Consider the following 27,733-nt stretch of genomic DNA (forward strand, 5'->3'; position numbering starts at 1 on the left):
GGGCTTGGAAGAGGGATAGGTCACAATTGTTTCTGACAACATGTTAGGGAACTGGACACATGAATCAGTCTTGTATTGAATCAGGTCATTGGTCTGTCAAAAGTCACTACTATCTACTCCAGGGGTCTGCAACCTATGGCTCTCCAGATGTTCATGGACTATAATTTCCATCAGCCCCTGCCAGCATGGCCAATTGGCTGATGGAAATTGTAGGGGCTGATGGGAATTGAAGTCCATGAACATCTGGAGAGCCACAGGTTGCAGACCCCTGATCTACTCAAACTGGCAGCAGTTCTTCCTGGGTCTCGGACAGAGAACTTTCACATTACCTGCTACCTGGTTCTTTTAACTGGAGATGCTGGGGATTGAACTGGGGAACTTCTGCTTGCCAAGCAGATGCTCTACCACTGAGCCATAGTCCTTCCCAACTAGCTTTTACACAGAGGCTCATTCCGCACATGCAGAATAATGCACTTTCAAACTGCTTTCAGTGCTATTTGAAGCTGTGCGGAATGGCAAAATCCACTTGCAAACAGTTGTGAAAGTGGTTTGAAAACGCATTATTTTGCGTGTGCGGAAGGGGCCAGAGAGAGGATTTTATTTATTTGGGTCTATCTGCTTACATTCTGCAGCACTGGAGCATGAATCGGTCATGTTTTTTAAGAGCATGAATGGCAACAAAGCTATTGTTAGTTACCTCTTCGCTGAATGTCAAGGGAATATCACACTATTGTTCATTGAAAAATGGATTGCAGGAATACTAGGCATGCTTCTGTTTGTTCCTCTGCCCAGGATCAAGCCAGGGTCCAATGTGGCTTCTGCCCTGAAGAGCTTTGGGATTAAGATGCCAGTCTGCTTTTTGTTACTGACTGTTAGCCTGATGGGGATGGGAGTGCTGCAGGATTCAAGAGCTTCCTTCCCTTTCTCACCATTCCAATAAAGTGATGAAAAACTTGAGTGCTGCTAATTAGTTCCAAATTTATCTGTTGGCACATTCCTTCCTTTGCCTTATGACAAACATTTGCAGCCTGAATGATCCCCTGTTATTAGCAGAAGTTAGCATAGCAGTGGATCATCAACCTCTATTTGGGTAGCTTCCTTTTTATCCTGACAGATTTGACAGGAAAGTGCAATGTAAAGTCAACGTATATCCATTTTTTACATTTGGGATACCTCCGCTGCTGTCATACATGTCAGCGTGTTCTTCCTTGGTCCCCTACTATATTCTCAAGCAGCTAATAACTAACATCTCTGTTTATCTTCTTTGGTGGCTCTGCTCTGTGTCATCCTTGTTGTACTTGTTCTAGGAAGGATATTGTCCAGATACCTGTCAGAAAGGATAAAACTTTACATGAATACTGTCCAGCCTTGTAGAGTTATATCTGCCCACTCAGTAAAACTACTGTTTCCCTCGTGGCTCTGATGGAGGTGGTGTAAGTGAATGTCTTATTTGCCTGTCATAAAATTTGCTGTGGTATATTTGCTTCAGTACATGGGTCAAATTTTGCATGGCTGGCCATATTTCATTTATTGTCTTTTCTTAAAATCAGGGATGAGACTTCTAGAGTTCAAGTTAATGTTGATGTTCCCATGGATGTCCAGTTTGCAGGCTGAGTGGGTCTGTAGTGAGTTAAATATGGCTTACTGCTGAGTAAGTTTGCAAAAGGTTATGGCGTGAGATCACAGTACCAAATCTGGTAGACTTATTTGTAAGTGCATTCTTAGCCTTGTGCTACAGATTTAGCTAAAAGGTTCATATATTACCATGTTGCCACTTAAAAACAATCTTTTAATACTACTTTTTTTCATCTCATAGCTACACAATTTGCTCTGAAAAATCCAGTTATTTAATTCAGTTAATAGCGTCATTTATTTCAGTTGGAGTGATCATTGAGGCGAGGCAGCGTTGTGCTCTTGTGTTTCTACCCCAAGTGCTTGTTTAAGAAGCTATTTTATGATGTTAACATCATTTGGTTGTGGTTTAAATGTGTTTTGGCACATTGGTTTTAAGCAAGGATGCACAAAAGAGAGAAACAAAATGGGAGGTGGATGATTAGATGTAGATAATGTTCAGTCTTCTGGTCTCTAGTTCTTTTTTATTCAGTAATGACAGAAAGTTCTTAACAGAAGGCGTGACTGTCTGTGGATTCTGCTTTCTTAGTTAAGAACATAAGAACATAAGAACAAGCCAGCTGGATCAGACCAGAGTCCATCTAGTCCAGCTCTCTGCTACTCGCAGCTCTCTGCTACTCTGCTACTCTCTGCTACTTAGTATTCTTCTAGTAATACTTGATTCCAGTCCAATATGCTAATCAAAGTGCTGCAGCTACAGAGGCAATTTCACAGGTGGTTCTCAAATAGCTTTTTTTAACTTCATTTTTTGCATTTGTAATTGAAATTCAAAATTTACATAAGTTGTTAGAATGTACAATCAATTTAAAAGTGACTCTTGTTTTAAACATAGTATTAATTGCATTTACTTTCCCAGTTACAGGGTTTCTTGAAAATAACTTTTATAAAAGTGTCTTTACATGTTCCTGACCTGAGGTTAGGGTTACAGAATACACAATACATTTTGATAACTAACAAAGCAAACATCAGCAGGTCAACTTGGATTCCTACTCAGAGGGGCTTCTTTCCAGGAAAGTTGTTTTGGGATTGTACTGAAAACATTTTATTAATGACCTTCCCTTTCAATAGAGGGCACTTCAGTGCGGACACATAGCTGCAGCGTAAGGTGGGGTGTGGGTTGATTGCCCCACCTGGAGCACATGTCTCATTAATGAGTCGACGTGCTGGGAATTGAATTTCTTGGGGTGCCCTGCCCCAAGGTCTCCTGAGAAGTGTAGTTCCCACCAGGCCGCTTTTCCAGCCTGAACTTTTTCAGGCTGAACTAAGGGAAATGGGGGGGGGGGGGCGTGGGGGCGGGAGCGGGTGCCATTTTCCCCGGGCGCCATTTTCCCCCCTATGCCACTGCTTCAGTGGACATTGATGGATATACCTGCATGACCTATTGCTGTATGTATTATATCTATAGCACCTCCCTCCCTGTTTAATCCTGGTACATATATTACCATGTGTCCACTGAAAAACAGAGTGTCTTACACTACTTTTTAAATCTCCTAGCCAGGGTAAAAATACCCTTTTTATCTGTTAGCTAGAATCTCATAACTCTTTAAAAATAAACACTTAACTTAAAAAAACATGTTTAAACAAACAATTCTTCAGGCTGTACAATTTTCACCCTAAAATTGTTTATATTGTGATTAAGCAAATATCTATTAGAAACAGAACAAGTCTTCTCCCATCCACGTTTTTCTTTCTGGGTATAGGATACATCCTCCTCTATCTGATGGATTTAGTTTGAACTAGACAAAAGAAAACAGTTTTATAGTCACTCTATGCAAGATAATGTAAGATAATCACCAGTATTTTATAATAATTCCTATGTACACTATAGACATATGCAATATATTTTCAAGGCTGTGTTTACTGTTTAAATGTAATTAATTTTTTACAACAATATGTTATGATGTGTTTAATGTTAATATAGTATTGAAAAGTGCAGTGTTTTTAAAGTTGTGAAGTTTAACTTGAAATCCCAATATACTGGTACAATGTATTGTGAGTACACTTTCCAAATAATATACTTTCTTTTGTTTCCAGCGTGGTGTAGTGGTTAACAGTGGTGGACTGTAATCTGGAGAAAGGGGCTTGATTCCCCACTCCTATACGTGTAATCTATTGTATGACGTTGGACTAGTCACAGTTCTCTCAGAACTCTCTCAGCCCCGTTATCTCACAAAGTACTTGCTGTGAGAGGAAAAGGGAGGGCAATTGTAAGCCAGTTTGAGATTCCTTACAGTAGAGAAAATCAGGGTATAAAACCAACTCTTATTTGTACCTCTCAGATTGCAAAAGTCAAGATAAGGTGCTAGTGTAACATAGTCCTCAGAAGTTTGCAGCTCTTAAGTGCAGTTTGGTGGTAGAAAACAAATTGTTCAGTGGGCTTTCAAGAAGCATTTTCAAGGGTGTCAATATTTCAGATTGCCCTGTAAGGCATTTATACTTCGGAATTACACAAATATGCACAGTAGTACCATTTTATATGCTAACTCGGTTGTTAATGATTTTATGTAAAAGCAGTAAAATAAGTTTTTCCCAAAATTATTTTTTCCCTTGGGGAGAAAATAGGGAGGGGAGTCCTCCCATGGGTTCACGGTTCCCAGAAAGGCACTCTTCCCAAAAGTGCCTGTTCTTTACAGGCTAAATTATACATGTTAATCTCTCTTCCCACACCTGTTTTGCACACCTAAACTATTCATTGTAAGAGCCAATACCAGATACCAAGTGTACTTTGATGATGCAAAATTAATAAAACCTGTAAAAGATACAAAATCAAGCAATCATTGGAGGCAGAACTGACAGTTAGTGAGATGATAGATTTTGATACCTGCGTAGAGGAGGGGGCAGAGTCCTTTGGGACAGGTGGTGGAACCCAGTTCAGGATGGTGACAGAGAGCAGAACCAAGTGGCTTTTTGGCATGTTGAAGGAGATTTGTTTTTAATTTTGCTTCCTTAACAAATATATCAAAAGCAGTTTTGCGAGAACTTCCTTAAACTTTTATATGCACTTCTACCCACTTTTTTCTCTTCTGTTTTTCCTCTTCTTTCCCTGCTTTCTTTCTCCTTGCCCTCTCCTCTTTCTTTGATCCACCCTTTCCCCCTTATTTTGAACCCCATTTAGTACAAGTTTCTAAACAACTGAATTGATAATTTGGTACCAAATATCTCAAGACTAAATACGAGAAAAGCCCCTTGCTTTTCAAGCAAGATTGTGACAATAGAAAGCTAAGCAAAAACCTAATGAGAGTGGTAGAGATGCTCCAAAACCTGCCACTGTTTTTTGGCAACTAGTTTGGCTGTTCATGACCAGTTCAGTCTTGCCTGTTAGGTTCCTTGTCATGCATTCATACAATACAATATGTCCGTTATTAGGCATGTTATATATATATACACTGTATTTCAATTATAAAATTCAGATACTAGGACATAAAATTATCCAGTAAGAAGAGAGAGACAGAGTTTATAAAAATACTGTTAAGTCTTTAAATAATTAAAATCAAACCAAGTAAAATACAATTAAGTAGGAAGCTGTCTCCTTTCTTTTTCCGCTTCAGCTAAAAAATTGTGATTTTGTTGGTTATTTCCAGAGTTCAGGTATTTATACAGTATGGTGTCATGCATTCAGCGGCATTTCATGTACGCATACTTTCATACAGCACACTGGAAGTTCTCCTTGCCCCACCGACCTGTTGCTGCTGCACAAAGCCAATCATGTAGATAAACAGTGAGTAAATCAACCACCCAGAGGTTATGAATATATTTTAAGCCTTATGCTATCAATGTTATTTTATATATGATGTTTTCACAAATTCTTGTGGGAGTCATATTTCCCTAATCATGTCATTGAAGTCCATGACCCACCCAGCTGTGGTTCTAGGGGGGATCATCTCACCTGCTGCACAAATTAGAAAACCCCCACTAACATATGATGTCCCCTCCCCTATCAAAGGCAATGTCCAGTAGGTATCTGTGATGTTTTTACAGTTATATTTCACTTGCGACCACAGTAGTCATGAATGTGCCATGTGGGATGAGAACTACAGTTTCCCGTTTGTAGAATGTTTGATTTGCATAATTAAAAAATATTGTGATCAACATAGACAAAAGGCATATGTGGCAGGGACTGGAGTAAAGAGGAGAATCTGAGGAGTCTGAGTGAAAAAGCAGCATCCGAGCTCTTATTTGTAAAACTTGATGAAGACTGAACAATCACAGTCAATCAAACCAGCAGGCCATAAACCGTGATGCTTCTGTACCCATTATCAGACATCCTGGATTGGAATATATGAATGTTCAAGCCCGTATATGCCATCCAGAAGTACAGTGGAACCTTGGTTTTTGTTGGTAATCCGTCCGAAAATAATCGATGAAAACCGAGGCAAACTTCTCCATAGGAATCAATGTAAATCCAATTAATCCGTTCTAGGCACTCCAAAAAACATACCAAAAACACATTTTTTGGTGAATAAACATAGTGTTTAATGCTAAAAACAGTAACAAACAATAACACTCAGACCAGCTTCAGAGCCAGTGGACCAATGTCGCACCAGAAAGCTGTCTAAAGAGGTCTGTTTCTGATGCCTCTTTAAGATTTGTCTGAAGTGGGGCAAGACATTGTCATTAAACAAGTTGCAGACACGGCCTGCAACAGCTTTGTCTGGGTGATTTTTTTCTACAAACCCCTGCACCTTACTGCAAATCGATGAAAACCGAGACAAATTTTTCACTGAAAAAATCGATGAAAACCGAAACCGATGAAAACCGAAGGCAATGAAAACCGAGGTTCCTCTGTATATTGTGCCATTATGGAGTAGAGGTCATTTGTGGAGCCTTTATCCTGGCCATAGGTTGATTATGTGTGAAGAGATCATTCATAGGAGCTACAAGCAAACTGCTTTTCCCATGTCGCATTCACTATTAATTTACTGTCACGGTAACAAAGCATCAAATTCAAAATAACCCAAACTAGATCCATCATGGTGAAACTCCTGTGCATGTGAAGACATTCAATTATTGTTTTCTGAACTACTAAGACCGTCTGGTTTATTTGGGATTCTACGAATATAACTGGTTAAACTCCATAAAAAGTGCTGGCACTGGAAATGTGCATTCCCCCCGTACTCACAAATCTTGTTCAAGCTGATGATTAAAAATCTAGCTTAATAACGACTAATGCATTCAATGGCTGTGGTAATCACTGGTAACTATCAACAAGTTGATTCATCTCCAGTTGGTCCAAAAATTACAAAAGCTGTCCCTGCATTTCTTGTTTCTATCTATCGTCATATGATTACCCCCAAATTAAAGCATGCAGTCCTGGAAACGACTTCAAAGGCCGCGCTTGCTCTTCTCCTCACTCAGCCTTTTTATTGGTTCATGTTTTCCATTTGGCTTCAACCTCTTGCTCTAGCTGATGACTTTCTAGAATTTCATTTATATATATTACAGCTCCAGTTGGTGAGACAAGCTAATTAATACCGGGATGGAGGCTATGGACTGTAGCAATCTCATGCCTCATGCTTGGGGGGGGCGGAGGGTGGGGAAGAGATGCTGCAGTTTTTTCCATTCTGTATATATCTCACACTGTCCTGAGTGTGCCCAAGTGTGCCTTGCAAAAAAAAAAATGCACACCAAATTTCATTTAATCAAAATACATTTCACAGGGATTGTTTACATTGTTATCTATTGCCAGTTCTGTTAATCACTGTGCTTAAACATGTCAACACAGAGGAAACATGAGATCCACTGTTTCTTAATTAGCGTCTTTTCTAACAAAACAATAAAGTAGAAACAGGCCATTTTACAATGAAAAAAATGATGCCAAGTATAGTCTAAGCTTTAAAAATTTGATACCCCAGAGGTTTGTAAATTGTGTTGACTGGGAACCCAGGATTCTAAGCCTTGGAGTCATTGTGGTCTGGATCCTACTAATTTTCAAAGCACCTCCCCCCCATAACCTCTCCCAAGAGAGAGTGACATTATAAGCAGTTGACTGTACTGTGGGGGAAAATGCACACCATTCAAGTGATTTGAGCACAACTCATAATGAAATTCCAGGTAAGGACATTCAAGAAATCAGGTTAACCAGATGAAACATTGAACCAAGAAATGACAGTTAAGTTGAATATAGTGTAATCCCAGTATACATTTGTTGGAATAGTTAACACTCTTATCTCTTATTAATAGGGCACTGTTCCACCTGATAGCCAATTACGCATGACGAGGTTCTTGTGACTTCAAAGAGAATTGACCACGGAGTCTTTGTTTTGGGGCATGCCTGGCATTATTGGCATTGCTTGCCAACAGGGCAGGCATTACCAATCAGCTGGATTTTTGCTTGTCTCGGGGGGGGGGGTAATTGCTCGTGCGTGCTTTAATTATTAATATAATTTTTAATTTTAAAATTCTCTTACTGATTTAGCGATATGTTGATAAAAAAAAGATGAATTATTAAAGAAAAGTTTTGAATACAGTATCTGTACACTTTGGCCAAACACTGAATGTCTTTGGGGGCGGGGGGTCTGGGTAATGATGGCTTGTAAACCGCAAAACGACAAGATGAACCATTGTTTGCTAAATTCCCCATGTTCACAATTGTGTATCTCTGAATGCGCTGTCAATCCAATCGTCAAGACTTTTCCCAGTGTGGTCTGGAATCACTGATTGTTTAAAATGTCCTAATTTGTAGATGCCCTAATTTCTTTATTCCTTGAATTCTCAAAGATGAGGAAGAAGTTCTCACTAGAAGAATTCTGTGTCCCACTCTTACTCTTCCCAAACAAGAATTTCTGTCTGCCCTGATTAGTCAAAGCAAAGTGTTTTCCTTGTTCCAGACAACTGAAGTAACTTCAAAAAGAATAATGCTGTATATCTTCCAGGCCACCAGAATACATTGTGGGTGGCTGTGGTATCCTCACTCCATTCCAGGGGAGTATGGGTGTAGATCTTGTCAAAGAGAAACAGTAAAAGCTTGGCCCCTGTCCAGGTCAAGTTAGTCATGACAAGACCCATTGTGTTAATGGAGCCAGTTAGTCACAAATCTAATTTCTTTCACTGGGACTTCAGTCATGACTAAGTAACTGGATTGAGGCCCTAAATACTAGTAATGTTTACATATATTAGCTCATTTTAATATTATAGATCTTTTAAAAAGAACAGAACAAAACACACGAGGTACCCAACTACATAAATCTGAATTAGTTTACCACAGATGTAAATGAATGTGTAACCCACCAGAACCTTAGCTGCCTTGATCTCTATTGGAGAAAGGTGTGTGTGTGTGTGTGATTTAAAAATCAGTAAAATGACAGTAACCTGGTGGCCTGGTGAAAAAAATGTGAAATTTCTTCAAATAGGATGTGGTGTACCTGCCCCAAATGACACCTGGGACAAATATTGAAAATGCTCCCCCTCTTGCGCCAACAAATCACAAAACTGCAAATGCCTCTGAGCACATGCAGAGTGCCCCTTCCCAGGACTAGTCCCCAGAGCAATGAGTCTGGTGCCTGCCCTGTCCTTCATTCACCTGAGCAGGGTGCTGAGGAGGAGCAGGAGCTACGCTTGCATCCCTTGATTGTACAGCCAAATGTCAGGCCTTCTTATCCGGGACCTGACCATAATTCTCTTCCTGATGGGAGTTGGGTATGGTCATCGGTCTCTCACCCCCACTCCTCTTGAAAGCTTTCCAGGGAATATACATTCTATTGTTGCTGTTAGAAATTTGGGTTTGTTTCCTGTGTTGGCTGGGATAGAGTAGCATGAGATAAGGGGGCCCCAGCCGTACTCCTTTCTGGATGAGAGCGAAGTGTTCGGTTTCCCTGGGATGTGTGTCTTGGAGTGGGGTGGCTAGTCATTGTTTTCTCTATTTGAAAAGGGACTTTGATGGTTTTTTCTAGTTCTGTCAATAAATGTCTGGTGGCCTATTTTACCTGAGCCACTGTTTCTAAATAAAGACTTTTGCTAAAACAGAAGTGCTTTCTCTGAACAGTGATGGGATGATGAGAGCAGTTCTAGTGCCCCATCCCCAGGAGGTGCACAGATATGTCCCACTGCTTTGCAGGCCTTCCTGGCAGCAGCAGTGCCACATGGAGGCAGGCACCCTGACCACCCAGTGATGGCTACCAGGCTGCTACTATTCACCTGTTTCCTTTGGCCTTGCCCCTCACCAAAGGTGCTCCCCCCACTCTCCTGCTCGCTTCCACCTGCCCACCTCAAGGACAGCCCCGAAAGCAAAGCGCTTGGCTGCCAGTCCTTCGCCAAGTGAGCAGGCAGGTGGGGGAGGGGTGTGGCCAAATCTATGCCCCCCCAGATGACACCTGAACCAAATTACCCTCCCGCACCTCCCTAGATATGCCACAGACTTTTACTTATTTGTATTATCCATGTGCAGAACAACATTTGTAATGTAGGCTTGTTTCTTCCAAAGCAGTGGCCAGATGGACTTAATACACTGGACTGACCCCATCACCTATTTTAATTCGGCACTAGATCCCACTGAGTGCTCTGGGAATGTAACAAACTTCAATAAAGGACTTCCTGCATTTACAGCAGCAAAGAATCAACAAACGATCCAGGCAGTGGCAAATTCTTATGAAATCTGCTCAGATTGCACCTCCACTGACACAGGTCAATGTTCGACAGATGTCCTCTTCTTCATGGCCGCTTCCTGTAACTTTAAAGGAACCTGCCACTTGCATAAGGATCAATAATCTGTCCTCATAAACGAATGTGCATATTTAACTGTGGCCCCTTCCAGTGGGAATAAAATGCAAACATGAACACGGCCTGAGATACAAACGGTCCTTCCAAAGAAGTGTAATATTCTCTGCCGTCTAATTGATTTTATGCAGCACGGTATCTCGAATAAATAGTGGCGCTTGTTTTAAGCCGGCATAAATAGAAGAGCCACCGAGAAAGTGGAGAGTGCGCTCCTTTTCTCACGGCGGAGCTGTTAGATGAGAAGAGTTCCCAAAGAACTTCCCTGCCCCACTTTCTCTAAGCATTAGCATTAGGAATCGTCTGCACGACCCAGATGCTCTTCAGAATCTTTTTTAGCGTGTAGATATTATTGCGTTCAAAAGCAGGCACTGGTTTTATGCACTGGATCAAGAGGAACTGCCGGTTGCTTCCCGTTGTTTGTCTCTGCATCACTCACCGGACCCAGCCTTCACAATCCTACAAACAACGAAGTTGGACATCAACTCTGCGCGCATGCGCCAGCTACTTCAAGTACTCCGTGTCGCCCAACGTCCGACACCGCGCTTGGTTCTTTTTGATCCCAGCGCCCTGCCGTAGCCAAGCGGCTGCTTGGTGGTGCGATTGAACATGCGCAAAACGCTCCTGCGCCCTGAAAGGTGAAACAGGAGGAAGGGCAGCGCCGCGGTCTGCTGAGTGTGTCGGGGCTGCTTTTGTGCACGGCCGTTGCTGTGTGAGGTGGGGCTCCCTCGAACCCGTCGGGCCTGCTCGGAAAGGGTGCTCGCGCTGCCTTGTGACCCGCCGGACGGTATTCGTGCCTGCGAGCCAGAGAGGGAGGGCGGCGACCAGGGGCGGGGACCGACCTGGGTGCTTGGAGAGAGTAGCGGGGTTTGGTGTCAGGGTCTGGGCAACGCTGGGGCTCAAGCATGATTAAAAGCCAAGGTCACCCCAGGGGGAGGCTTATCCTCTGTGGGCCTACAGAAGGCCTGTGGACACTCTTTCCTTGGCAACTCTATGGTGAAAGTCCTCCCTGCCTTCCCTCGTGATTGCAAAGCGGGCCTGCACTTGAGACTGTTACCTGTTTGGCATGTAGTGGGAACAAGTCTATTAGCATCTTCAAAGAGGAACAATATTTATGCGCTTTCCTGAAGCGAGCTCTGGCTTATGGTAGCTCATAGTGGAATACATATTTGCCTTTGCCTTGGTTCAGCCTGACATGGTCCTTATGCTGCCTCCTCACTGGTAGGCCCGCTTGCCTGCCCATGACCACAGAACTGCCTTTTAGCAGAGTTGCTTGCGGGCTCTGTGGCACAACTGATGAGAATAGGGTTTTTTGTTCAGTGGCGGTTTCCTTGTATTAATATACTTTGAGCAGTGTGCAGAAGCTGTTCACTTGACTGAGGATTCCTTCCAAGTATCTTGACTTTTTTTAAAAAGGTATTGCACTTTGATAATAGAGCCTTCCTTCAGCCTTCCTTCAGACTTTACTGTATGGAACAGCCTTACACCATCTATCCATTTTTGCATTGTTTGTTGTGACTTGAAGTGACTCTTAGGGTTTGAGTCAGAGTTCGTTCTACCTAACTTGATTAACTGGCAATCTGTTTTGTGTGTGTTGTGGTGCTGCTTGGAAGGATAAAAAAATATATAGCGATGAGAAAACAGTCACGTGTTGAAGATATGTTTGTTTATTCCTAATACTGGGTAGACAGATGTGGTTCATGTGTCAAATTGAAACAAAACGTTCAAATAAGGGGAAGGACTGAAATAAGATTAATGGGTTTGTATAAAAACCTTGTTGTTCTGTAATGTATGGACATTTCCCCCAAATTTATATAACTATCTACATGTTTCTCTTCTATTAAGTGCAGCTGTGTAGGATTTTAGTGAATTGAATAATGTCCATCTTTAATACTGAAGGTGTTTTTTTTTTTCCGTGAGACTGCCTTAACAATAAGGTCTGTTTGTTTTTTAGGGGAAATCATCAACCATGTCAGCTGCTTTGTTGCCCAAACCACAGATGAGGGGCCTCTTGGCCAGCCGTCTGAAGAAACACATTGTGATAGCATCCATCTTTTCCTTTGGATGTGCATGTTTGTACAAGGTCAGATTTTGGTGGTGGTGTTTCTTGTTGATCCGTCTACCAGGCTTGCTTCCAGTAATGTAGTATTCTGTAAACCAGTTAATAGTCTCTATGAGCAAAAAATCCTAAAACAATTCTTTAGCCACTAGCTAGGTTAGGTTGCGCAAATTTGTGTAATGTTTCTTTAGAGCAGGGGTAGGGAACCTGCGGCTCTCCAGATGTTGAGGAACTACAATTCCCATCAGCCCCTACCAGCATGGCCAATTGGCCATGCTGACAGAGGCTGATGGGAATTGTAGTTCCTGAACATCTGGAGAGCCGCAGGTTCCCTACCCCTGCTTTAGAGGAATTACCCTAAGAAGCCTTTATTTCACCAGTTTGAACTTTTAGATAGTTTTGGCGCCTTAAGTGTTCGCTTTCATTTCAGTTTGGTGTGGCTGACCCCAGGAAGCAAGCATATGCAGACTTCTATAAGAACTTTGATGCCAGGAAGACATTTGAGGCAATGAGAGAAACGGGTATATTTGAAAGTGCACCTCCCAAAAGAAAATAGGATTTCCAGGTAACTTTTGAAACCCTTTTGTTGCCTAACTTGGGGGAACAATACTGCTTTTTTGGCCACCAGGTTAGCTGCATAATGTTCCAAACTTTAAAGACACCTAGTCAGCTTTTAAAATATTGTCTTTTATCTAGTAGAATTGCAAATATCTGATAATGCCTGAGGATGCAACCGGGTATAAATCTTGTGGTTCCAAAGCCATGCTTAATGTTCTGCTGTTCCATAAAATATTGCAGTTGCACAGGAAAACTGTGCAAATAAATATTCCAGGTAATAAAGGGAATTAGTGCGTTCTACTGAAGTAAGGGGAGTAGGAAATGCTATGGTTCTAAAAGTTACAACAAGATAATAACATGGGAACAGTATCGTTTTGGAAATCCTGCTTCTAAGGAGCAGCAGTGGCATAGGAGGTTAAGAGCTCTGAAGGAACTGGGTTTGATTCCCAGCTCTGCTGCCTGAGCTGTGGAGGCTTATCTGGGGAATTCAGATTAGCCTGTACACTCCCACACACGCCAGCTGGGTGACCTTGGGCTAGTTACAGCTTCTCGGAGCTCTCTCAGCCCCACCTACCTCACAGGGTGTTTGTTGTGAGGGGGGAAGGGCAAGGAGATTGTAAGCCCCTTTGAGTTTCCTGCAGGAGAGAAAGGGGGGATATAAATCCAAACTCTTCTTCTTTTTCTAAGGTGTTTAATATATGTCTCTACGCATATATCTGAAACTACACTACCTTTAACTTTTATTGTTTTACTACATTCTGCCAAAGGCTTTCACTTGTGTAAGCATACTACTCTATCTTCTCTTTTCTTTCTGATCGCGTCATTTTACTTACCTTGGCTTGTTTGCCTTACCTGCTTTAATTGAACACCTATGCTGGGCTTGTATTTCTCTAGATCCGTTTCAGAGGTCCAAAGCGTGTCTTTAGTTGTACTTTCTTTAGACCCTGATAATACTGCATGAATTGGGCATGCAGTGTCTTTCATGTTCATCACTGGTTCATCTCTTCTGTTTGTCCATCTAGGTCTTTTGTACACTGTATAAATTGCTTACCTTGGAGAAAGCATCCTGTTGTGTCATTGAAATGCAAAAAATAGTGTATTCTGAGTATGCAAGAACAGATTTGGGCTTTTATAACTCCTATTTCTCTTTGCAGATCCTCCTGTTTAGCAACCTGAAACTGAATGTTGCTGTTTTTGTGAACTGAACCTTTGGGCCATTTCAGTGCTGGTCATACTCATTAAATGAAGTACTTGTGTCAAACGATGCTGTGACTTTCTGTTGGGGCAAAGCAGGGTTTCAATACTGCGGGGGGAGGAAGTAGAGTTTATGCAACAATGCTGTTGTGCCATACTTTGTAGCAGAGATGGAGACTCCTCATCTTCCCATCCTTTCCAACTTAAAAAAAATCTTGGTGAGAAGACGTGATTAGAACTTGGGCAAGTCATACAAGGAATCCTCTGAGTACTACCTCTTCTTACGATATCTGTGTTTTCTTCCATTGTCATTGGACAGGCAGACTGAGAACAAATTTCTACTCTTGAGACAGCCTGGTTGTCTCACATCTGGCCTCTAAGAAAGCTAGGCAGAGAACGATCAAGGCTGTGTTATTAGATGAGGCCTAATTTTTAAAGTGCCAGGAGCTGGAAAATGACTTTTTCATCGGGCAGAGCTTCTAAAAGCCAATTAACTACAGATTAAGACCATATTAGTTTGGTCTACAACAAAGAGAAAGTTGGACTCTTGGTTGGAAGAAGGCTGTTATTGTTCTCCAGTTCTCAGGATTCCCCCAATACTCCATGAAGTCCATAAGTAGATGAAAGGTAGCCATGCTAACATCCCATTGAACTTGAGACTGAAGTCATAGTGCCTAACAGTGTGTGAAACCTCTTCAGTTCTACTGTAGTTTTTCAGTTTCTATCTTCATAGTTTAATCTTCCTGCCTTGGCTTCATGAGTAAGAGAATGTGCAGTTGGGGAACAGTGGAAGACCTGAAAGTTAATGTACATGGCCATCCTAAACATCAGACATTGCTCATACATGTTCCATGACTATCCAGCAGTACTTACACTTAGCTATGACTAGTTATGGATGGGAATGTGCATCCTGTTGTAACAGCTGCAGTTCTGACAGGACATCTGTGTTTTGATGAACGTTCAGCGTCTGTTCCCCCCTCATCTAGCTTGTACAAGAGTTTGTAGATCTAGCAGATGATCCCCTGAACTGAAACTGACATAGGGAAGGCCTGGGATAATGATGTGCACCAGTAGCACCACATGTTCAAACCTGGCAGGTTTTGAAGTATAAATTGTACTTTTTGAAAGGATGGTGGTAGTTCTTTAGTTTGTGATGTGCATATTGATGAGCTGCATCCCAAATGAAAGCTACTTGGAAAAGTAAACAAACTGTAAGATCTAAATGCCCAGTCTTCTGGCTGGTAAAATGGGACTAAACTGGGACCAGTCAGGCTTCTGCTTCACGGGATGTTAAAGCCTTTTAGCTTCATCAGTCACTGCTGCTTCCAATCAACCAAAGTCTTTAAATTCTAATATGGTTATTTTCCCAATTAGTTCTTACAGATGCACCACCTCCCCTCAAAAAAATCACAAAAAAGAGGTGATCATGTTGTTGGATGTTACTGTATTTTTCAAAGGGGGAACCCAGAATTTTTGGTAACAGGAAATTCATCATTTTATATGTACAGGTGGAATATGTAAAAAAAACATTAGTTTGGCCATAAAAATAATGTTTTTTCTTGCTGGTATGCCACCACCATGTCTGACCATTACAGTAATTCTTCCTAAGATCTCTAACAGTTGCAGTACTAGAAATTAAGATTAGGTTTTATTGATATTCTATACATTTGTGTGTGATTCTCTTAATCACAAAGCATACTAGTGGTGGTCAAGAGCGAAGAAATTCTTAGTTCAGGTAACTGTGAACCCCATCTCAGCCTTAGTTCCCAGTCAGAAAACCAGGGATAAGTATAGGACTACTGTGCATGGTTGCTGGAGGAAAGAATCCCCCCCCCCCCCCGCACATATGTTTGTACAATTTATTACAGAATGTAGCTTCTGTTGTAGAATTTAATTTTTCTAAGCCCTGAGTAGATATGGCTGTGCCTTTGGCTCTGTATCCAATGATCAGTGTATGCCAAGTCACTTAGAAAATGATGTTTTAAGTGAAATGAAACTATGCTACGTGAAAGTGCTTTTTCACCAACTACTATCCTTAGAAAGTTCTTGATATAACCTATATTTTTGAATGCATAATTTATATCTCGTTTATAACCCTGAATTAGCAGACCAAAAGTTTTGATACATTCCAATGGACTCAAAACGTCTCTTCCTTTCCTTGGTGCCTTAAAACGGCCAGTTGTGGTTTATCACTAAGCACAACCTTTGTATTTCACCACTAACCTCACCATAGTTCTGTGGCCTCTAGCAGCACGCAGGATTCCAGCTTGTGTCTAACCGAGCAGTGTATGAGTGAGTTTGGCTATTAGAAGGCTTTTCCATTATTGATGTTTAAAAGGCCAATAAAAATGTATTCTTTAACTAAAGCAAAGGATCTTATGCCTGGAAAGTCTGAAGATCCGTTGTTACTGTATCTCAGTGTTTTGAGTAAGCCAGGAGGTTACTAAGTAGTTTCACAACAGTAAATGGTTTTGGATGCTGTGTATATGGATACCAAGTGGTGAAATGTTAATGGTTCATTTGAAGGAGTTTGGCTATCAGGCATTGAACTTACAAACTTGAAAATGCAGTGCAGATGGCTTATTTTGGCACCGTACTTTATGTAAAGACTGTAGCTGTCTTACTATGAGGATTACGAGCCATCACCTTTTGATGGGTGATTGTGTTAATTATGCTTGAGCTGTTAAAATTAACCATTCACATACTTGATTCTGAAGAAAAGGAACAGATTTCTCCATCAGTTCAGCATGCAACTGTTGCTTTTTAAAGTTTTTATTTAAAAGCTGTAATGAGACTTGTAGAAACACAAAGTGTGCCTCCCTTCTCTGTGCAGCAGGCGTTTGCAGGTAAGTTAACATGAGCAAAATTTAGGGCTGCCCAAGCTAAAAGTATTAGTCTAAAAGTATTCGTCTAAGAATAGTACATGCAAATTAAAACCTATTGTGAACTTGACTGGGGAAAGTGTCATAGGTCACTTCTGCCCAGCAAATGTATAATGGGTTGCAGTTGTTATAAAGAAACCCATTTTCCTTTTTCCTGTTTGCATGTGTGCCACACAGGCAGTGATTGGAGCCCATGGAGACAATCCGGGGTGCTCTTGTGCCTTCGCAGGGAGATGCTTCTCATTTCCTGTTAACACATGCGTAGCTACACAGGCATGAAGAAATGAACCCCCACAGCCATGCCGATCATCCCACAATACGGTTGGCTGCACTTTGCATACGCAACATACAAAATAAAAGAAAAATGGGCCTCCCTGCAATGGCAGGGCAACGACAGGTGGATTCTTCTTGACTGTGGGTGGCATTGTGGAAGGGAGGGAAATAAAGCGCCTCCTGCCTGGCCGTTTGTCTGGGAGAGGCTCCAACCAGAGATTTTGCTAAAAGCTTTAGTAGTTATTGAAAATCCTGGGTTGAGGGAGATAAAAGGGGGCAGACTCATTTTGGGGACAGGACCCGTAAACTGTTTATATCGCACCCTACACTCATTATATTTGTCCTGTGCAGAATCTACCAAAGGCTTCGGTCAGCTGAAGTTTTTAGACTCCTCAGTATTCCTCTTGATCATTGTTATCCACAGTGGCAGGACTAGCCTGAGAAATGCTGAGGAACTAATTTGTTTTTAACTACAGAAACGCACCGCATTAACACCACACATGCCGTATCATGGACTGAAAAGCAGTTCTTGTGTTTTGCTTGTGTTTTGCTTGCTTATGTCAGATAAACAATGACTGCAGCTATTGGATTACTAGCCAAAAACCTTCTGTGCGAAGTAAGGAGAACACCTGGCTTTTTTCATGGCGTCTGACACAAGCATAGTGTCAAACCAATCTGTGAATGTGTTCAAGCTACTGCCGCCAATTGTGGGGAAACAATATGGTTTCTACTAAAGCTTATTTCCTTACTAGTCCCCTTTTTTACTATTCAGGAAAATGGTGAGCCACAGAAGTCCTCTAGCCTACATACTTCTTCTTGTGAACCAATAAGTGTCAACTAGATTGCTTTCCTACTAAAAGACACATAAGCAAGGCATGCCAAACTTTCCTTGTTAGTTGCTGTGGCTTGCTTGTACATTCTTAAGTTTCTTTTACCTTCTATTTAGCTGGCAGCATTCCTTCACTCTGTCCCCATGTGACCCTGAGTGCCTGGCCCTTCCTCTCAGGGAAAGTAATGTACAATATCATGTGGAAGGAAACCACTCTGACACATAAAAGAGAGTGGCTTTCCTCAGTGGACTCTAGCTGACTCCACTACTGTGTTATCCCACAGTAATCAATCATTTTAACACTGTTAGAAAAACAAACAAAAGGGGTTTTTTATTACAAAAAAAAAGCCCTTCCACAAGAAAGAAACAGAAAGATGGATTGGAGGTCATAACCCTTCCAGTCTCACTGAATAGTGTGAGAACAGGTAAGTTTCAAAAGTAGGTCCTGTCATGTTTCAAGGAAAGTTGTAAAATCACAGATCCCAAATGGTTATATCTGGGAACAGCAAACTTCCATCTGGCTCAGAGGACAGTAACTGCTTTCTGCTACGTGGAGTCTCACATAAGGTTTCAGAATTGCCTGGTCTGTCTCTAGGCTTTAAACACTTTTTCTAAGTGCCAGTGGAAACTAGTCAGAAGACCTCAAAGGTGACAGAGCTGGTATTTAGTGGTAGACTGGCCTCTGCCTAGGCCCTACAGATGCTCCATTTAGCTATCATGGCTACCCCACTATCATACGTCTATAGAATATACTATAAACAACTAATCTTTCTGTGAGATATTTTTTTAAAAAAAGTTGTATGGCAAACCACTAAAGAAATCCGATGCATTCTGTTCTGGGTCTTTTAGATGTATCTTTCATATGCTCTTTTGCTCCACTTTTAATTGTAGTTGATGTGGTGCTAGGAAGTACAGCTTGATGTCTGTGAGCTGCCAAGCACTGACTGAAATTGCTCCTACGCGCGTGATTGCTGTGGGCAGCCCAGTTCAAGTACCGCCCAGTTTCAAGCATTTTGAGGCATTTTCCTCTGAGGCAAACAGGTTCACTGTATTGTGTGTCAGTCGATGACCCAAGAGGCAGGGAAGAAGTTCCCAGCTAAATGCCTATCTTGCTCTTCTTAAACACCATTCTCCATTAAATGTGTTTCAATACAATTTGGACTGCAGACTTCCAAGTCCCAAGAAATCCTGTCCATTATTTAGTTGGTTACACAGGTTCTTAACTCAATTCCTTCTCAGCTGGAAAGGAGCAAAGGAGACTATTAGAAGGTTTTGAAAGTGTTGGTTTAATTAGACAGGTGTTTCAAGTTGCATAAAACAAAGAGTGATGAAATGGTTCAGGGAACAGATATGCCCTGCAGTTATCAGAAAGTGTACGTTGTGAAATATAGAAAATGTATTTTCCTTGAACGGAATTCTTAACAATATACACAATTAGTATGCAAAACTAGTAATATAACTCTATATTTACCATAAAAGATTCAGGATTAAATTATTTTTGATAGTGCTTTTTCAAGGTAAACAACGACCTTTTTGACAGCGCATTATATGAAATGTTATTAACCACAGGACATGTTCCCTTTAGACAAGACACTTGGCTTCCAGGGGTAACTTTTTAAAAATGGAGGACTGTGGGGAGGATATACAAAAAGCACACCAGAATCAATACATTCTTCATTTCCTGTATTTGACTATGCCTAGGAGACATCTGAGACAACTAGGCAAACGTTTTGAGCTAATTTCAGTTCCTGACATAGCATATTTTGAGTATAACTTGAATAGGATTCCACAAAGCACTATGCAAAATAAAGGTTGCTTTGTGGTATTGCAAGTCACTTCACATCCAGCAAAGGGTTCCCCTCGCTTCTAAAATCTTGTTCAAGTGACAGGATCCTCGGGAATGTGGAGGTTGAAGGGTGGGGGGGTGGGGGGGGTGGGGGTCTGCAGTAAAATGGGAGATTTGGCAAAAATTATTCCTCACTTGCACCCCTTTCCAGGGTTGGATAATCACCGGTCAGTCATCTGCCTCTGAGCTCCTGCCCTGGAACCTGAGCATGGAGGAGAAGAGCTCTCACGCAGAAGCAGGGAATAGCCAAGAACATGGCCACATCCAATGCTTTTTCTCAGAGTCACACCTGCTGTGTTCATTTCCGTCACCAATCAATCTAACTGCTGTTATGGCAACAGGAATTGAGTCCAGACTGCAAAAGAGGGCCTGGTCTAAAGCCACATAACATCTGAAAACACCCTGTATGGTCTAAAATTCAAAATGCATGGGCACTGATGCAGAGCACCATAAGCACCCAGGGTGAAAAGCCAGTGGAGTAAGCTGATAACTGATCCAGTGACACTACTGTTTGCAGGCGATGGGAGTGAACATCTCATCAATTTATGGTTCAGTTTTGTTCTATGTGAGACTAGTAGGAGCTGTAATAAAGGAGGCAAGGATTCTCTCCCCACCGCCCCATCCTTTTATCTACTTTTTTGGTGGCTTTTAAAAATATGGGTCTTCATTATAGGGAGAAAAAACCTTTAAAGATGCAAACATCTCAAAATTGCTAGAGAACCAACAGCTTCAGGGCAGAACTTGAAAGTTGCTGGAATCCAGTTTTATGATTGAGTAAGTCCTTCCTGATCAACATATGACCAACATGTTAAAAGGGGACAGTGGGCTGGATTCCTGCTGGACTGCTCAATGAAGTACAGGATGGACCTTTGTTCAGATCTGTATAGATTTGGCAAAACAGATTTTTGCTTGGGTCTCCATTGGCATCCTCCCATACAGAATGACAGGTAATGCAGGCTGCAGAAGTTAATGGTGAAGATTAACGTTTAGGCCGGAAAGTGCTTTGAGACCAACATAATGCTCCTAAGCCCAATACATGGAATACTATGTTGGGACTGGCTTGCAAGTAATGCACTTTGGATCCAAGACTGCCATGACATCTAGCTTTGGTGCACTTGAGTGAGAACACGGCTCCCAGAACTTTTTAAAAGGAGCAGTCCCAAAATAAAAAAACACAAAAACAAAAACAATTGCATTTCTTGCATAATTACATATCAGCAGCATATACTTTGTAAGAAAAAAACCTGACAGGGAAGTAAGATTACTATAGGCAGGAAGTTTCAAAAATAAATTAATGCTGCAGTTACTGTTTTGCTCTCCAAACTACACAAAGGCACTAGTTTATATTAAGGACTTAAAGTCCTGCAAAATTTCAGTCAAATAAAGAAAGCTCTTATAAGATCCAAGCGGTGCTAAAACCCAGCTGTCACTAGTAACTTAAAACAGTCACTTCAAGGCTTGCAGGGTGAGTGGGAGGAAATGTTTTGCTATAGGATGGAGCGCTCAGAGTAAAAGTTTCAGCCCCGAGCAAGTTTTTACAGCTGAGTTATAAACCTTGCTTATAACAGAAACTGGCAGGCCTTAAAATAGGATACAGCAAACAGGAATAGTCTTGTGGGGCAAGAACACCTCACTGTGTGCTGTTTCTTTTATCCCCTCATGGCTGATTTTCCAGTGACAACGGATTCTCACAATCACCTCCCAGAGCCCTCCATTTCCCTTTGCTTGACAGCTTAGCTTATTACAACACTTTAATATTTCCTGCAGGTTTCCCCCTTGAGTGGAGATCAGGCATCACCAAGGTACAGAGAGGCAATGCAGAAAATATATTCCTGCATTACAAAATATTGTGCTACTTCACAAAGTTTAAATAAATCTGTTTTGGGAATTTGGAATTTAAAAGTCACATGAGGCAACTGCATAGAAGACACTACACTTTTAAAGTGGAAATGCAATTCTTGTCAAAGGTTCTTCTCAATGAAACCCCTTCCTTAAAGCTTTATTTTTTACTATAGTAAATTTACTGATGAATACTTGGGCAAAAACCGGATCCACAAGGTATTGGTGAGTCTTCACCGTTGTCGGAATGGGCTCTGCAGCTACGACGTGTGTTGGGGTTTGCACGGATACAGGGCTGGGGACAAAATGGTAGGAAGATTTTGTGATGTAGTCCACAAGTCTGTTGTACTGTTGTTCAGACAATCTCTCTCTGTTTCCATCGGCCTGAAATTAAACACAGATTTACCAAAATTACCGGTCTTTACTCTGCTAATTCATGCAAGCAAACAAAACAAACACAACCCTCCAAAACTCCCTCAGTATTCGTTAAAGGCTACAAATTAGCATTTAATTCGATTTACCTCCAAGTCACAAGGGACTCTCTGCTGTCTGAGTTGCACCTTCAGCAAGTTTTTTTGTTGACTATCTAGTAGACACTCAATTTCAGTCACTGGAAATGCCTGTTGCTGGGTGTCTTCACTGACACTAACCACAAACAGCACCTCTGAAGTAAGCAGCAAACATCCTTCATGTTCCTGGCCAGACCCACTCACAATGACCACATCCAAGGCCATGTGGGCCTCTGGTCTCCCTAGAGACTGAAGCATTTTCCTGTTCAAAGAATAAATCATGATTAGGAACTTGAGCTCAAAGGATATTGTCAATTTCACCACGTCTGCCATAAAAAAAATAAAATACAGCAAGCTGGAAAGAGATTCTGCACCAGTTTCTGCAAATCCCCTTTTAGTTTTAAATAAAAAAGCATGTCATGCTTCTTTTGTAACAGTATCAAAACTCTTTAATCATCTGCTGCAAAGCTGACTTAATCAATGGCCATAATCACATTCCCTTTGTCCAGCTCAGTTCTCATGCCAAAAAAGAATCCACCCTAGAAGCTGGAACCAAATCCCGAAATGAAGCTAGCAGCTATTTCTGGGGTGAGATGCTATTCGTGGGCTTAGGGCGAAGGTAGCAAAAGAACATCTTTGTTCAAGCGACACAGACTAGCCTCAGCGTTCCAAAGCAGGAGGAGATGATCCCTGCAAAGTTGGGCCTCCATGCTGTAGCTTGGCATTAAGAACGACGAAACAAGCTGTCGTAAACTCAGCCTTTCCTCAGGCAATAGCCAGTTAACTTGACCTCAGGCCAAAATCTATTATAAAACATTGCGAGCATTAGAAAATGAGCAAGTGTCTCAATAACTTTACCAGACGTATTTGACGTGGCTGTTCAAAGCCTGCCCTGCATGTTGATCGCTTGGAGGATAGCGCTGTTTGGGATGCTGAGAAAGTCCAGCTCCGTGCAAAATACCTGCGGAAAGAGAAGTTAGGCTTTTTACTAGTTGTTCTTTCTGGAAAACAATAACATGTTGCGATGATGTCATCTTCTCAGAGCAGCCCATAAAACAGTGCAGATCCCAAAGTGATGTCACATCTTTGGACTGCCCGAGCAGAGATAATTCGTTCAACATTACAACGCAATAATTGTGCAGTTAACCCCTAGTGGAGCTTAGTATTAGCTACAAATAAACAAAAGACAGGACATCAGTCACATACCAGCAATTAGGGGAAGCACAATGCTCTCGAGAGCCATCATTCCAGAATAGGATCGAAGACGTCATTTAACAACGTGTGCATAAAAATTCAAGACCACTGGTCAACTTTCTTGCTTCGTATTCAAATACTTTCATGTCTATGTCATGATTAGTAAACATTAGAAGGCAAGCTTGCCCTGGATACGGCATTTCAACATAAGTTACTCAAATCCAGCTGTTAAACACGGATCCCAAACGTTTACGAGCTCTCCTGGGGCATCCTGAACTCGAGGGGTGCTTCTCGGTGCCAAGGCACAGCTCTGCCGAGCGGCTTCTTTTCCTGTTTTTCAAATTAGGGTTGCAAGAGCTGACGGGTGACCTGGCATGTGCGCTTCCTGATGGCTTGTAAATTTTTATAAATGAAGGCATGGCAGTTAGACTGAGAATTAGCAGGGTGTAAAAACTTCACAGATATAATAATAAAATTTTTACAAGACTGATTGAAACTAGGTTAAGCCTGATGCTGCAGAGTTACAGGGCAAGTAGTTAGAACCCTGCTATGCAAGCGGAGAGAATGGGAGCTGGAGAGAAGAAATTTGCTGTAACAGACAGCACACACACACACACACACACACCCCGCTGCGACACCATAGATAATTCTACATCAGCTATTCAGCAGCCTTTAAAGAAAATAACACAATAAATGCCACATTAAATAAGGTACTGGTGTAGGGGGAGGCGGAAATACAGCTTAACATTTAGTACGCAGGCTGATGGTAATGCTTAATGCATTCCAATTGTATCAATTAGCTCACTGAGGTTTTTTTGACGTTATGCGAATGAAAATGTCATTTGCAGATGGAGAAAGAGAGAGCGGTTGCTGACTTCTGTGTGGTCTCCCACTCTCTAGTTCCCACCCTTGGGCATAATGTGCTGTCTAGATGGAGCTAAATTGCTCACCCGTGCGCCATCATATATTAGTGACAAGCTTGTGCATCTTTTCCCACAGCTCTCTTGTCCGGTGGACACTGCAGGCACTGGCCAGAGTCCACAAAAGGGGGCAGCCATTTGGTCAGCCCGGGGCAGTTTGGGGGCAGATTTTCTGAGCTAAGGCCACCGCCACACTGCATCAGCAACCACTTTTCAAAATCAGAACAGTCTCAAAAGCAGTCTGGGACAGTTATGGAGTCTAAAACTTAAGAAGTAAGTCAAACGTCCCATGAAGTACTGAATGTTACAGAAGCTGCCTAAAATAGTTCCTTGGATCCCAGTCACTGCTTTTTCTGCAAAGCATCTTTGAATGATTAACGGCTCAATCCAGATGTGGGAGGAATGGCTGTAGAAGTAGTGCAGGGCCTACTTGCTGGCATATGGGGCACCTACACTAGTGGGGAGAGCAAATGTGCCGGCAGAGGGTGCTAGGGGGCTGTCCAGTGGCCAAACCGAGAAGCACTTGCCACTCAGATGCTGTGCCAGCATCCAGAAGCACACAGGCATAGTGGGGGGTGGGCTGGGGGGAATCCTACAGAGATTCCCGGGGGGGTTCCCGGGGTGGAGCCAACTTTGGTTGGTTTCTACCAGGCTTTTAGCCTGGAAATGGCCCAGCGCAGACCTCTGACTTATGCCACGGAATCTTGTGGCGTAAGTTATTTGTTCAAGTGGACTTTTTCTGGGTTGCAGCAGGATTTTTCTGCTACGCTGCCCAGAGTTCCATTGGTGGGGGTGTGGTGCCACCTCCTCTGCACTGTCCCTGGCTGCCACAGAGTACCTCCCCCTGCCCTGTCGATTGGGCTGTAAGATTATATAAGTGACCAATAATCATATAAAATCATATAAAATCACATTCAGACTCTTTCTGCTTTGTGCTATTTTGCCATAGCTGTCTAGGTGTCAGAGGGGTTGGTCTATCCGACTTTATCCCTTAAGGGTCAGTTGTCACTAGAATCGAGCTGAAAATAATCTATACTGGCCTTCTAATCATTTAACAGACTGAAGATTATTTTACACATGTACTTGTTATTTCCCCAAATACATTTTGTGGAAAAAAATAGGGGGATGCACAGATGCAATTATAGCCTCTACAGTGTTTGAAAAGGCATACAAGAAAGCAGTAGAGAGATGGATAGTTAATCTTTGGGTACAAATGATGTCCAAAGATTTAGTTAATGGAAATCTAAAAGCTTAACTGGGCCCATGCCAGTGTAAGTGGTCAGTGAGTCACATTTTAAGGAGGGAAATCTTGACCCCGTTAAAAGTAATGGAACTCTCACATTATGCAAGGAGAAGTTCAACTATTTGCAAGTCCTTGAATTCCTTGATTTAATTATTCTCTGTTAAATCATTCTGGAACAATTATGTCCATAGGACTACAACAAGGTAAGTGGTTAGCTGGGTACAGATGAATCAGCCAGTTCTGACACAGGAAGATTCAGAGCATTCCTCACTGTGTTCCTTCCATCCCCACCCACCATATGGAGCAGATGTTGGAGATTGAATCCTGACAGCTATGGCAAAACTGAATGGTTAAGGGGTGGGGGGTGGGGGGTGGGGGCAAACCTGAATGGTTAAGGCATAGGCTTGGTGATCCTTATGATAGTAACTGTCCCTCCCTATCTGAATGGTTCAGAGTTTAGAAGCCCACTGCACAGATTCTATAACTTGCAATTCATGCTGATAAGCTATTTTTGGCAGCCTCAAAGTTATCGAACCATCTGCTAGAGAACTGCTAATGTCTTATCATCTTGTAGACATGCTGAATTTCCTCTTTGGATTAGCTCTTGGCAGTTAGCAGGCAAGGAGGTATTTAATGGTTCTACTGTTAAATGTTAAAGATTTCAACAATTCCTTCTTCAAACTGTGAGAAATTCCCAACAGACGTGCAGCTACAGAATCTGTTAGTTTTGTGACCCGCCATGGTTTTGGCAGTACGTTGGTCTTACCCATGCAATTCTCTTGGGGCTCACTTATACAACCATTGTTGGTTCTGTCATCTTTCTTTTATTGACTTTCTTTGCATGTTCATTCTTTGCTGAGTTATACAGCATCATGTCCTGTGCAATATTTAATTACTGCACACATAGGGCAACATTAAAAGAATCCTAAAGCTCCAGTCCCCACAGTTTGCGAAATGGATTTTGCCATCATACACAAGCAAATTTTGGCCATTCTATTTTACGTAAAAACCAGAAGCATCATTTGTTTTATTGTCTGTACCCTTTTTTTGCTGAAAGACCCAGCTGGCTTGTGGTGATTCCCACAGGGCTTTCAAGGCAAGAGACGTTCAGAGGTAGTTTGCCATTGCCTGCCTCTGCAGCATGCCCACTGTATCCTTCGGAGGTCTCCCATCCAAGTATTGCTGTGGTCAAAAGTGAGAGTGCGTGACTGGGCCAAGCTCGCCCGATACATTTCCATGGCAGAATGGCAATTCGAAGATGGGTTTCCCAGATCCTAGTCCAACACTTTAACCACTACATAATGTTGGCTCTACATACTTTTACCAAGGTTTACAGTATTGCTGCTCAGTCTTTATAACAGAAAAGGCCAAAAACCTTAAGTAAATAAATCTATGGATTGGATGAAGAGAATCTGCAAGGTGGATCTCTCCTTCCTTGCTGCAGTGACCCCCTGTTCCTTTCCCAAGTACAGCTGCTTCAGAGGGCTAGGGAATACTCATCAACAAGAGGGCAGATGGAAGACTGCAGCAAGAAGCGGGGATCATCCAAAATTCTCCTCTGACTCTTGTGTAGGCTTTTGCTCTATTAATTGAGGTTGCTGCATTTGCATAAAACCTGCGCATGATTTTGAGTGGACCTTTATTCCCCCAAGTTGTGTGGTATTTTGTTCTGGAGAGTTATTTGCTTATCAGCAGTGACTTTAGAGATGTGTACGGAGGGACACAAAGTCACTTGCTTTGGTCAGGAGACCTCCAACCCCTGATGTATCCTGGCACCCAGGTGGGCAAAAGGAAAAAATGCTGGGGGAAATGGTGGGCGTGACCAGTGTTGTGCTGATTCCATGATGTTACTCCCAGTGACCTGAAATTGAAGTTGTCATGTTGGGTGCTCCTAGGTTTGCCAACCTCTGGATTGTGGCTGGAAATCTCCTGCTACTACAACTGATCTCCAGGCAACAAAGATCACTTCATCTGGAGAAAATGGCCACTTTGGAAGGTGGAGTCTATGGTATTATATCTCACTGAAGTCCCTCCCCTTCCTAAGCC

At 42.1% G+C, this 27,733-nt stretch overlaps 2 protein-coding genes across 9 annotated transcripts in view; one reads left to right on the forward strand and one right to left on the reverse strand.

Moving 5' to 3' along the window:
* The first annotated feature begins 10,872 nt into the window (after window positions 1-10,872).
* On the forward strand, window positions 10,873-14,219 carry LOC125439330 (cytochrome c oxidase subunit 6C-2). Of its 4 annotated transcripts, none has more exons than XM_048508381.1 (4): window positions 10,873-10,979; window positions 12,296-12,424; window positions 12,831-12,965; window positions 14,113-14,219. In XM_048508381.1, exons 2-3 carry the CDS (start codon window positions 12,311-12,313, stop codon window positions 12,954-12,956), a joined length of 240 nt encoding a protein of 79 aa, XP_048364338.1. In that variant the 5' UTR covers window positions 10,873-10,979; window positions 12,296-12,310; the 3' UTR covers window positions 12,957-12,965; window positions 14,113-14,219. The 4 variants fall into 4 exon arrangements, with proteins under 4 accessions (XP_048364338.1, XP_048364335.1, XP_048364336.1 ...); XM_048508378.1 differs by having other exon boundaries at window positions 10,902-11,058; XM_048508379.1 differs by having other exon boundaries at window positions 10,928-11,043; window positions 12,294-12,424.
* Window positions 14,220-19,401: 5,182 nt separating this feature from the next.
* The window catches only part of VPS13B (vacuolar protein sorting 13 homolog B), a 382,095-nt gene continuing 373,763 nt past the window's right edge, over window positions 19,402-27,733 (reverse strand). For all 5 annotated transcript variants that reach the window (XM_048507301.1, XM_048507297.1, XM_048507302.1 and 2 more), the window contains exons 60-62: window positions 23,189-23,291; window positions 22,343-22,592; window positions 19,402-22,205 (exon numbers count right to left, since the gene is read on the reverse strand). In XM_048507301.1, coding sequence (XP_048363258.1) covers window positions 21,957-22,205; window positions 22,343-22,592; window positions 23,189-23,291 — 602 coding nt within the window. In that variant the 3' untranslated portion in view covers window positions 19,402-21,956. The remainder of the gene's footprint in view (window positions 22,206-22,342; window positions 22,593-23,188; window positions 23,292-27,733) is intronic.

This window comes from Sphaerodactylus townsendi, linkage group LG09, assembly GCF_021028975.2.
Source record: "Sphaerodactylus townsendi isolate TG3544 linkage group LG09, MPM_Stown_v2.3, whole genome shotgun sequence".
Taxonomy (NCBI): domain Eukaryota; kingdom Metazoa; phylum Chordata; class Lepidosauria; order Squamata; family Sphaerodactylidae; genus Sphaerodactylus; species Sphaerodactylus townsendi.